At 53.3% G+C, this 12,281-nt stretch overlaps 1 protein-coding gene across 4 annotated transcripts; it reads left to right on the forward strand.

The window, feature by feature from the left end:
• The first annotated feature begins 137 nt into the window (after positions 1-137).
• EXOSC5 (exosome component 5) lies at positions 138-9,085 on the forward strand. Of its 4 annotated transcripts, XM_037013983.2 has the most exons (7): positions 142-359; positions 4,967-5,080; positions 5,583-5,704; positions 6,984-7,124; positions 7,750-7,837; positions 8,205-8,294; positions 8,909-9,085. In XM_037013983.2, exons 1-6 carry the CDS (start codon positions 224-226, stop codon positions 8,285-8,287), a joined length of 684 nt encoding a protein of 227 aa, XP_036869878.2. In that variant the 5' UTR covers positions 142-223; the 3' UTR covers positions 8,288-8,294; positions 8,909-9,085. The 4 variants fall into 4 exon arrangements, with proteins under 4 accessions (XP_036869879.2, XP_036869878.2, XP_073081733.1 ...); XM_037013984.2 differs by lacking the exon at positions 7,750-7,837 and having other exon boundaries at positions 138-359; positions 4,988-5,080; XM_073225632.1 differs by lacking the exon at positions 7,750-7,837 and having other exon boundaries at positions 143-359.
• Positions 9,086-12,281: the final 3,196 nt, after the last annotated feature.

Consider the following 12,281-nt stretch of genomic DNA (forward strand, 5'->3'; position numbering starts at 1 on the left):
CATCTCTACTCTCCAATGGCTTTCTTGCACTTGCGAAGCGGGAGGGGTGGGGGGCAGATTGTTAGTAAACGGAGGGACACGTGCGGGCGCTGAACCCGGAGTCCCCACAACCCTCGCTCTAGGCGCGTGCGCACTGTATACACAGCCTGTACGCAGGCGCGCGCCTCTTCTCGGAAGCGGCAGTCCTGGCTGCACGTGGGCTCTGGTGCGGTGCGGGGGGACCATGCAGGCTGACGCCAAGATCCGCAATGAGTCTGGAACAGAATCCGACCCTCGGACCCCCGGCTGCAGTCTCCGGCACTTTGCCTGCGAGCAGAACTTGCTGTCTCGGCCAGATGGCTCTGCCTCTTTCCTTCAAGGTAGGTAGTCGACCCAGGTAAATACTACCCCGGGCCTCGTTCACCTAGGTCGTATTTGTATTAAGGAGCGGTTACACTGTACCGTTATAAGGCGTGCCACCTCCCCTGATACTAGCTGGTAAATGGCCCTGCTGGGCTGATGGAGTTCTTGCCTAGATGGATGCGCCAGGGGACAGCTTCTCTCTCCCTTCCGACTGGAAGGAAGAAGGTATCTCCACCCTGGTAAATGTTCTTCAGAATAGGAGCGGGACAGACACCATAAGAAGGAGTATCTAGAATAGGAGAAGATTCCACACTAGGGTAAAATATCTACCTTGACTAGGTACCCCTCTCCCCCCCACCTCCGCCTCCCACACACACACCGTGGCTTAGGCAACAACCTGTACTTTTGCATAAGTACTTCGTACACTGGAAAATTACCGCCCCTGGCTTAATATTCCCTACACTACGGCAAATCTTCTATCCATGTAAATACTTTTCAGATTGAGGGTGATGTTCCATCCCCACCCCACCAATTGGGTAAATACCCTTTTGACTGGGATACACATCTCTCTATATGAGTAAATGTTCCTAAGATTTGGGCAGGTCTTACCTATTGGGTAAAAAAAAAAAAATCTCCTTCCCTTAGTTAAATACCTTTCAAATGAGACTCAACTCCCTGACCCAGGTAAATATTCTTCTGGAGATAGGCCTAAGACTCACCCCGATAAATGCTCACTTGGGTACAAAACCTTTCACTCATTCCTTCACTGAACATGTGTATTTCTTCCGGGCACTAAGAATACATAAATTAAGCTTTTTTTTTTCAAGTCCCTGCCCTAACAGTTTACATTCTAGTCAGGGAGACAGAAGATAACTCCGTGAAATACAGCCTAAAATGCTCTGGGAAAAAAATGTAGTAGGAAAGGGGAAGAGAGTGTGCCCTGGAGGGATGCCGTCTTAGTCTTAGTAGGATGATCAGGAAAGACCTCAGTGATGGTGGTAGTTAGATAAAGACCTAAAAGTAGGGAAGCAAACTCCGAAGGTATCAGGAGGAAAAGCAAAGCAAGCCTGGGAACAGCGGGACAGAGGCCCGGAAGGAAGAACTTGTGTGGTGTGTTTAGGGAACAGTTGGAAGATGAGTGATTGGAGCAAGGAAGAGGTTAGAAAGGTGAGGAGGGCTGCACAGCATTGAAGGGGAGGCAATCACTGGAAGCTTTGCTCAGAGGGAGGACAGGATCTGAATATATTTTAACAGAAAATCTCTGGCTCCAGTATTGACTGTGGAGGGTATGAGGGAAAGGTGGCTGAGACCAGAGTGGAAGCAGTGAAGGTGGTGAGATTCCGGGTGTGTTTTGAAGGTAAAGCCAACAAAATTTGCGGACGCTTTGTTTTGGGGGTGTGAGACAGGCTCGGGTAACGCAAGGTTTTTCCTATCAGCTGTGCTGGGAGGAGATGAGGAGGAAAGTCTGGGCCGTGAAGCTTGCCGTGCCTGGTAGACATTGCAGAAGCGGTGTGGACTGGGCAGTGGGACATACAAGTCTGGAATTCAGAAGAGAGACCCAGTGTGGACATTAAATTTGGAATCCTCTGGCTGTAGATGGTCTTTCAAGCTACTGAGTGAATGAAATACGCCAGAAAGTAAGTGTAGATGGAAAAGAGAAGAGATTCCAGGAACTAAGTAAGCCTTGGGTCTTCTCACTGGTGAGGAGTTAGCAGAAGACACTGAGAACAAACAGCCAGTGAGGCAGGGGGAAACCAAGAGAGGGCAGTGACCCAGGGTCCAGAGGTGCACGTGTCTGAGCTGTGAGGGCCAACCCACTGCGCCGGTGCTGCTGAGAGGACGGAATAGACCTGTGTGTTGGCAGTCCGGACTAATGCTATCGGGGACACTGTCAAGAGCTGCTCCGGTGGAGTGGTGGGGTCAGTGGGGAGAAGAGGCAGTGAATGGAGAAAGCTCTTCGGGTGTGGCGATGAGAGGAGCAGATAAGTGGGGAGTTGAAGGTGAAGTGGTTGCAGAGAGGAGAGAAATGCTGCAGAGAGGAGCTGGAGTCGGGTCTGGAGGGGGAGGGAGGGAAGGAGGGTCTCTGCCCAGCTGACCACAGGCAGCTCATCCAAGAAACAGGAATGAAGAGCCTAGTGTGAACTTACTCTGGGGGGTAATTTCCCCCTTCAGGGCAGCTCCTCCCCACCCCCTAACTCCAGGTAAAACGTGCCAACCTGGTTACCTTACCCCACCCTCCCCCAGGCTTAGCTCTCTTGCTAAATCCAGATGCCTGGCATTTCTTAGACTTAGGAAGTATTGAGAAAGTTAGCCCCGCCCGTGTTCTAAAATCCCAGAGCCCCAAGATCCCAAAGCAAGGGGAGCCCTCATAAGTGTGTCCTCAGAATCTCTGGTGAGTTTTTTAAGAAATCAGAGCCCCAGATTCCACCGCACACCTACGAAGGCTGGTCCCTCTGCATTTGTGACCGCCGCGGTGATCTGATGGCCAGCCAACGTTTTGAAGCTGACTCCAGCGCCATTTCTTCATGCACAGCTGCACACTAGAAAGGCCTACTGGGGCTGTGACACTCCCAGCGCCTGAGCCCCTCCCCAGCGGTGAAGTTAGGCTCCCTGCGGGTGGGGCCTGGGCATCCATATCTTTTAAATCTCCCCGGTGATTCCAGCATATAGCCGTGGTTGACAACCACTGCTTTTCATTAGTGGTTCTTTTTTTTTTTTTTTTTTTTTTAATAGAGAAGATTGTTTAATTTTGTGCTGTGGGGGTGCCACTGCTGAGATACAGAATTGAGGATGGAGGAGTGGCTTCAAAGATGAGAGGGGGTTGGAAACAAATTCAGTTTGGGATATATTTTTAAGATACCATTCAGATGGATATACCCAGCATAAGCTGGAAATACAGTTTTGATGCTCAGGGGATAGGCTGGATTTGGAGACATGGATTTGGTGATAAACATTGTAGAGATCACTGTGAGAGACATGGGGCTGGACATGATTCTAGAAGGACAGAGTAACCCATGGAGAAAAGCAGAAGAAAACCTCTTCAAAGATAGTGAAGAAAACCACAGGGCAATAGTGAAGGAACAGAGTCAAGAAGGGAGTGATGGAGAATCTTCAGAGATCAGGTGGCCTGAGGGTTAAGTTTATATTGTTGGATGTTTACGCTATTGGTTCTCTCTTACTAAGAACTTTGCTAAGGGGGAGTTCTGGGCGAAGGGAGAATGAGGCAAGGCTGAAGAGAGAATGGGAAAATCCACGAGCATTTCAAGCTGTTCGGAGGGAAACATCTTGAGCGGACGGTTGCTTGAGGGGAAAGGCAAGTGGTGGGGAGACTTGACAGTATTTGTGGGTTAAGGACAAGGAGGCAAGAAAGAAACTCTTTGAATATATTTATGAAATGTAGGGCGTATCTGGAGATGCAAAGTCCTAGATCAGGTGGGAGTCGGTGAGATCAAACGTTTACAGTAAGTTTGGTGTTATTATGAAAGGAGGCTCAGGGTGGGAGGGAGGGAAGCAGAGACTTGAGTCACAGATGCACTTCATTCTCTGAAGTGGACGACAGGATAATATGATAAAAAGCAAGAGAGGAAACTATAAGACACAGAGCCACACCATTGCTTGGAGTTTCACAGTCGCCCTTACCTAAACTCTTACTCTTTGCAGATTAATAAGGAGAAGACTGATCAGATACCTGTTGCATTGAACTAAATGCAGTTTAGTTTTAAATAAAGATCATTCTTCATTTTAATATAATACTCCTTTTCCAATAATTTCAGTAAGTTCTCATATACTAGATACCCATAGTGGTTCTTTTTAACTGGAATAAGTAAAAAATACCAGAGTTCGTCAAAGCAGTAATGTTGAGAGCTGTTCTGTGAGGTCTGTTGCATTTACACACACACAGATGTGCATGACTGTTGTATCCCATCGTAAGATACACTTCTTATTGGGAGTTATGATCAGAAAAATTTGGAAGCTGCTGGGTCATCCAGTCACTTCATTTTGTAGATGGGAAAACTGAGACCCAGAGAAGTGAGCAAAGTCAGCCAAGGTTCCAGAGCAGGAGGCGGTGGACAGGACTAGCAGCCAGGCTTTTATTTGCCAGGTCTTACCTCCTCACCCCACCCTGTCCCCGTTCCTAGCCACTCAGGGGAAGGCAAGAGTCAGGACCCAGCCCCAGATATGTATCCATTGCTCAGGTGGTCTCGTTGCTGCAGAACCTGAGGAAGGAGAGCTGGACTGAGGGAGGCTTTGGAAGGAGAGGTTGAGACCAGCTACAGTAATAGGGAGGAAGGTTAGCTCTCAAGAAGAACTTCCTGTTAAAGTTAATAATATTAGCTAAAGTCTGTTGTGCATTCAGCACAGTCTCAGTGTTTTACATGGAACAACTTACTTAATCCTTATGATGCTACGGAGGAGGTACTGTTATCCCCCTTTTATTGATGGGGAAGCAGAGGCAGCAGTGGGAAGCAAATGCTTGGAGAACCACTGCCAGCAAACACTGGGCGGGGTGGGGATTTCATGGGGAGCCCTGGCCATCGCCTCAGTGCCCACACTAGTAGGTGCCATGCATCGGGCCCCAGAGGCAGGGAAGATGCGGGTGAGGCCTCACACACTGTCTCCCCAGGGGATACTTCCGTCCTGGCAGGCGTGTACGGGCCAGCCGAGGTGAAGGTCAGCAAAGAGATCTTCAACAAGGCCACCCTGGAAGTGATGCTGAGGCCGAAGATCGGGCTGCCTGGTAATTGGGCCCAGCTGGCTCTCCAGATGTCCTGCTCCCTGGGGCCTCTTGCCCTACTTCTCCCTCACCTCCATCCCAGTCTCCATTCTCCCCTCAGCGATTTCTAGCTCTTTCTCCAACTCTCTGCCTCTGAGTCTCTCAGTCTTCCTGTCCTCCCTCTTCATGCCTGGCTCCATCTCCTCTTCTTTCCTCTGGCCTGTTTTTTGGCCCTTTTCCCCTCTGTCCGCCTCACCCCTGGGGTCACCGTGGGTGGGAATGGGCAGCAGCATGGCCTCCCCCAATTTTCCTCTCCCAGGAGAGATGATGGAGGGGGCAGGGGTGGTGGGTGGTGGTCAGGCCCTGCCTCCCCCCACCAGGGATCCTCTGTCATCTATACGGGGTCCTGCACCAGCCTGGGCTAAGAATGCAGGCCCTTTCCAGAGGGCCTGGGTGGGCATATGGAGGAAGGTGAGCCGATGGAGGGGAAGAGCCTGATAGCCCCACCCCACCCCGATTTCCCCAGGCGTAGCTGAGAAGAGCCGGGAGCGGCTGATCCGGAACACGTGTGAAGCCGTGGTGCTGGGGGCACTGCACCCCCGCACCTCCATCACCGTGGTGCTGCAGGTCATCAGTGATGCTGGCTCGGTATCCTTTCCCACAGGCCGTCTCCTCAGGAAGTCCTCCAGAATGTCCCTGATTGCCTCCCTTGCTGGTGGCCACGTGTACATCCTATCCTAGCCAGAAGACCTTCACACACTCGACAGGCACCCACTTGTTGAAGAATAGCCAGCGCAGCTTGAGTGCGTGCTCTGTGCCAGGCACTGTTTTGAGCACCTTACACATAATAACTCATTTAATCCTCACAGCATAAGAAGCAGGTGCCATTATAATCCCTGGGTTCCAAATGAGGAAACTAAGGCACAGCAAGTAATTAGCAGAGCCAGGACTTGATCCCAAGGCCCCTGGCAGGTGGGTGTTCTTGTGTCCGCATGTTTCAGGTAAGAGAACAGGCTCAGAGAGGGGAAGTCACTTGCCCAGGGTCACACAAGTGGAAGGCAACAGAGGCAGAACATAAGCCCAGGCCTGTCTGACCGCAGAGCCTGTACCATCGACTGACCACTCTGACCCTGAACTTGGATTTAAGGCTCAATGCCAGGGGAACCCTGAGCCAGCAGAGCAGTTGATCAGCAGCTTGAACTAGAAAGAGCCCTGTGGTTGGGCGAGAGAGGCTGGGGCTGAGGACCAGAGACTGGCATTTCTAGAGGGCCTCGCTGGTACATGGCCCCGCGTTGGGCAGGCACTTCACAGACAGCAAGAGGGAAGGGCTGTTGTGACCCCGTTTCACATGGGATATATGGAGGGGCAGTGGCAGAGGGGGTACTGACTGGCTGTAAAGCTGGGCCCTTACCTGCTCTGCTAGGCCTGGGAAGGAAAGATGAGGAAACTGAGGCAGGGCCTGCTGTCTGACTCCAGGCCTGTGCTCCCCTTGGACCTTGCCACAGGCACCCTTCTCCCTGGACCGTGCGCTCCCTGAGGGCGATAGCTCCTCAGTCTGTCACTGGGTAGTGGCAACCTGCTAGATTCCAGACCCTGGGCCTTGCTCTGCCTCTGTCGCTGCCTCCCCACGTGATCGTGGAAGGTTTCTGCCCTCTGCCCTCCGTTGTCCTTGAGGGCACTTGGCACCTGCTTCAGTTCATATATGTATTATGAGCCAGTTGAGGCTCAGAGGAAGGAAGTCCCTTGCTTGAGGTCACACAACTGAGAGGTGGATCCCAGAGCCACTCAGAACCACTGCGACACTGCCTGCTTGTGACTGATTAGTGAAATCCACCGCGAGCGCTGGCAGGGTGGATGGAGGCATGGGCAGGCCTTGCTGGCCAGCCCTACAGTAGAAATGCTTCTTAACCCCCCCTGTGGCACCCAGCTCCTGGCCTGTTGCCTGAACGCCACCTGCATGGCACTGGTGGACGCAGGATTGCCTATGCGGGCCCTGTTCTGTGGGGTCACCTGTGCCCTGGACTCTGATGGGACCCTCATGCTGGACCCCACAGTCAAGCAAGAAAAGGTAGGTCTGAAGGCCAGGGCCATGGAAGGTCACCCACAAACACTGCCTCACTTCTCCAGGACAGGCTGGAACCATGTCAGCCTCAGTTGGCAAGCTCTGCTCTGCTTCTCAGGGCAAATGCTAGAAACCCAACTCAGACCTACTTAAGCAGAAAGGGAATGTACTGACCTTGAGCACCAAACTCAGAACAGAGGTGTAGCTGGAGCGAGGGCCTCAGACACCATCAGGGTGTGCTGCTTTGCCTCTCAGTCCCTGCCCTTTGCACATGAGCTCCCTTCTCTGGCCAGCATCTTCCCTGAGGCTGTGACTGGCCCCTAAAGCTCCATGCTTCCCTCTTAAGAGGATCAAAAAAGCAGAGAAGAGGAGAGGGTTTTCCTCCCTGGCTCAAGTTCAGTGTCCTAGGGTCCTGGTTATGCGGAGTTACTTGCTCAGTACTGTAACAGTCATGGCCAGGCAGGAAAGACACCACTCAGAGTATTTCAGAAGGCATTTAATGCAAGGAACTGGCTATAACCGTGTTGGAAGAACTGAAAGAGCAGAAAGGAAAAAGGGGTGCTACCCAAAGACTTAGAAGCCTCTAGCCAGCTCCTGCTCTGTGCTGGTGGAGATGCTGTCGCAGTTCTAGATGCACAGAAGATGTCCTGGCTTTGTCCTGGCTGCTGGAGTCCAGAACCCACCCCAACTCCATGGCTACTGTACGGAGTGCAGCAAAGGTACCTGGCTTCTGTTGAGCACAGACCCGGATGCAGCTTTCCCTTCTCCCAGTCTCCTACCGGTGGAACTTAGGTGGCAGGGGAGTCTGGGAAAGAGTTTGCCAGCTTCCAGCCCTGGCAGGACAAGGTGAGGGCTGAGAGGTTGATGGGTAATGACCAGCAATCTGGCTTTCCCCACAGGGCAGGAAAACTACTTGGAAGCCCCCCTCAGAATGAAGTGGGGAACAGTTCTATGAGAGGAAGAGAGCATTAGGGGGTCCTACGTCAGCTACACTTCATATGCAAGTGCTAGCTGTGAAAAAGTCCCCTCTTTGGGACCAGCCAAGGTCATATCTTAAGTCCAGGGTCTTCTATCCCTTGTCGTTAGGAGGCCCGGGCAGTCCTGACCTTTGCACTCGACAGTGTGGAACAGAAGCTGCTGATGTCCACCACCAAGGGTCTCTACTCTGATGCTGAGGTACCAGCATGGAGCTGGGGGTGGCCCCCAGGGTCTTCCCTCCCCCCTGGCACAAGGTCTTGTCTCAGTTCTGCCCTGGGCTCAGATATTTAAGGAGAGCCCCTTACATCTCTTCTGTAAAGAGCAGGCATTTTCAGACTTTGTAGCACAGAAACCTTTTAGGAATTTTAAAGGGAAGCCCAGTTTATGAGTCAGGAAAAGAGCTCACGTTAAAATCAGGAGGTGGGAGCACCTCAAGGCCCCCCAGCTTTCAGTGCAAAGCCATGCAACTCCCTGAATTCCAGGTCTTACAACAGAATTTGGAAACTCTTGGGTCAGATGGTCTCCAAAAGCATTTCCAACCTGGACCTCCATGAATCTAGGAATGTGTGGCTGTAAAGATTTGGGGTCTCAGATGCCATGGCTTTCAAGATTATTTAGAGTCACAGCGCTTGTGGCTCTTATCCCCTCTAAGAAAGCCCATGAAATGGGAAAGAAGCAAATGCACTTGGAATAATCCCCTCCCCACCGGCTTCACGGAGTGTGGGCCTGAGAATCAAATGGGGCCGGGGGCAGCCCCGCTGAGTGTGGCGTGGGGCTGGCCCTCAGCACTGACCAGCCCCTCTCCCTCCCAGCTCCAGCAGTGCCTGGCTGCAGCCCAGGCTGCCTCACAACATGTCTTCCGCTTCTACCGAGAATCACTGCAGAGGCGTTACTCCAAGAGCTGAGGCGGCTGGGGCAGGTGCCTCTGCTGCCACCACCCGCTACCTCCTGTGGAAAATAAACCGGCGGCCCTGCCCTGCCTCACTCTCCTTGTGTGGCCTGGTGAGCTTGTGGTCCTGCAGCTGCAGGGGCCCCTGAGCCTGGGGTCACAGACCCCGGCTGCCCCAGGGAGGCACTACAAGGATTGCGCATGCACTGAATGAATCCATTCAGCCTGAGAAATATCTACTGAGCCCCCTGTGTGCAGGCCTTGTGGGGTGCTGAGGACTTGGCGGTGGCTGGGACCCAGAGCTCAGGGCTGAGGAGCAGTGGGCAATGAACCAAAAATTGGTGTTTGCCCGGTAGTGATAAATATTACAAACAAACAGCAGGAAGAGGGGCTTGGGAAGGGCACACCTGACGCATCAGTCAGGGATGTGCTCACGGAGAGGGGTGCATCCGTGGGAAGCCCAGGAGGCAGCCAGGGGTTGAGCTGCAGAGCGTCAAGGATCAGCCAGGAGGCCAGTGCGACTAGCAAAGCACGTGAGGGACGAGGGGTATGGGAGGAAGTGGGCACAGCACACGGAGCCTTGGCGAGGAGCCTGGCTCAGTGCTGCCACAGCCGGCCCACAACCCCTCGAGGTGAGGTGGTTATGGTCCCTTTTTTAAGATGAAGAAACCGACTTGGAAGCCAGTTGGTGCAGGAGGCCACCAGCCAGTTGGTGGAGCCAGGGTCCTGCTCAGTCCAGTCCCAGGGCCCTCGCTGCTCAACCTGAGGAGATGCCAGCACACTCGTGACCCGCCACCTGTAAGTGGAGATGGCCAAGGCGTGTTGGTTCTCAGCCCAGGGTGTCAGCACGCCTTGAGGGGCCTATGGAAATACCAGGTGGATGCACTTTTAGTTGCCATTTGACTCCCTCCACCCCCCACCTCTTGGCCAGGAGCCCAGAACATGCAAGCATCCCACAAGGAGTGACTGTCCCACAGCAGAGCCACATGGTCCCCATCTCTTGTGGGCTGCTGATGTTTGGGGGTTTATGATGAAAACGACACGCCTGATAGGCCTGCTGCATGCTTCACGTCCTGAACCAGCTCACCCAGTTCCCACAGACGCCCCTTTGGGCAGGTGTCATTTTCATCCCCAGTAGCCAAGAAGGAAAGGCATAAATATGGATAGGAAGTGATGCTCCATGAGACGCTTAGGAGGCCACATGGGAGGAGCGCTTTTTTCCAGGAAGGTGCGCCAGAAGGGCCCTAAGCTGAGTGAGCCAAACCGCCTGTCACTGCATTGCTTGGTGGCCTCAGGTCCCACTTAGTGAGCTGCTCCTGTTCTGCCCTCTCAGGCTCGGCCCATCTGGTTCCCAAAGGGCTGCCTCCCACTGGGGCTCCTGAGACAGGTTCTTGGGTGCCTGCACCATTGTCCTCCGTCAGGAGTGGGAACCTGCACAGGACGGAGCCAGCAGAGGAAAGGGGGCCACAGCATGGAGACTAGAGCTTTCCTGTCATTTGAGCCCGTGGTCCCAAGTCTGCCCCCCTTTGGTTGCATAGAGCCGTCAGAGTTGAGCTCCAGAGCTCAGAGGGAGGCTGCCTTTTCATGTGTGACCCACTGGGCCCTCACCACATCTCAGAGAAAAGCAGCCCCACTTCGCAGATGAGAAAAAGTGAGGCTCCAAGAGAACTTACTTGGGCCGCTGGTATGCAGCTGACACCCAGGACTTGGAACCCACCTTTCATTCTCCACCGACGCCCCACACTATGCAGAGAACATTCTGCAATTTGGAATTCGTCCTCCGCTCTGAATCCCCCATCTCCAGCTTTGAGGTGTCTGGGAGCTTCTTGGGGACAGCCTATCGCCCTGGCTTGTTCCTTCCTGGTCTCAGGCAACCCCAGCGCCCTCTATCTTTCCCCCCACATGCAGACAGGGCTGCAGGAGTGTGTGGTGTTTAATCTCATGTTGCAGCAGCCGGGTGGAGGGAAGGGATTGCCGTGTCACTCCTGATTCTGGATGCCATGCCACCCCTGCTGCCTCCTGCACCTGCCGGATTCTCCCCTCTACCCCTGGATGTGCTGCTGCCTCTGGGTTCACACTGAGGGGCGGGGGCAGCTAGGGCGGGTCCTGAGAGGCAAGGCAGGTGGCCAGGGTCACCAGGGCAGCCACATAAGTGCACCAGCCCAGCCTGATGGCCATGACCCCAGCAGGAAGGCGCAGCGGGAGGTGGCCCCTGCCCCCCAGACGTCCCCCTTGGCCCATGCCTTGTTCGTCTGTGGAGGCGGTGGGCAGCAGTGACTCAGGCGTCCCCTCATCCCACCCTGCTTCCCACAGCCCCAGACCCTTCTGTTACCTCCCAGAGCCGGCACACCCTCGCATTCATATATTCCAAAAACAAATGGCGAGCTGCTACTGTGGGTCAGGCAGAGGGGATACTGGGGGACGAATAAACGTAAGTGCACACTACATGACACTGTCCTCATTTGATCCTCACAGTGACCCTGAGGTAGGAATTACCCCCATTTTACAGATGGAAAATGAAGCACAGGGAGATTAAGTGGCTTGCGCAAAAATCTCCAGTGGCGGACCTAGGATTTGAGTTCAGGTCCTTCAGCGCTGCTCTGGGTGACACTTCATTTTACCCCTGAACGTTTCCAGCAAATCCCCTCCGTCTTTCCCCCACCCCTGCCCAGCATGGCTTTTATGATTTTCCTTTTGTTCTGAATACGTTTTGCTCATATCGGTCCCCTCCCAGCCCCGCCCACAGACTGACGTGAGCCAGGCAGGAGGCAGCGATGCCCACAGGCCAGACACAGCACAGCATGGAGAAGATAGCCAAGCCCAGGTGGTCGGCGGGGAGAGAAGGCTGCCCCCATCCCAGCCTGAGTCGCTCGCTGTCACTGGACGACATGTCCTGTGGGTGGGAGAAGGCCTGGGTGGGCATCTGTGCCCACTGTCCTGTTCCCCACAGCCCCCAGAGACACCAAGAGAGAAAAATATTACAGGAGACACTTTTTTTCTACATCCTGGATTCCTTTTTGTGGAAGCTGTAGGCCTTGTTTCCAAAGAAGAGCCCCCACCCATACCCAAAATTTTGAGTTCAATTTCAAGGAATTCCCGGGTCCAATCTTGGGTACTACAATGCTTACAATCTCAGTTAAAAGCCTCTAAAGTGGAGATACACACCAACATGGACAGAAAACAGTAAAAAAAATGGGAGATTAGGAGAGAGAGCTGTGGTGGCCTAAATTACCAGGACAAATCTGCCTTCTAGATAACTAATTTTTTAAATCCTCATCACATAACTTACAATATTT

This window comes from Manis javanica, chromosome 17 (assembly GCF_040802235.1).
Source record: "Manis javanica isolate MJ-LG chromosome 17, MJ_LKY, whole genome shotgun sequence".
NCBI lineage: Eukaryota > Metazoa > Chordata > Mammalia > Pholidota > Manidae > Manis > Manis javanica.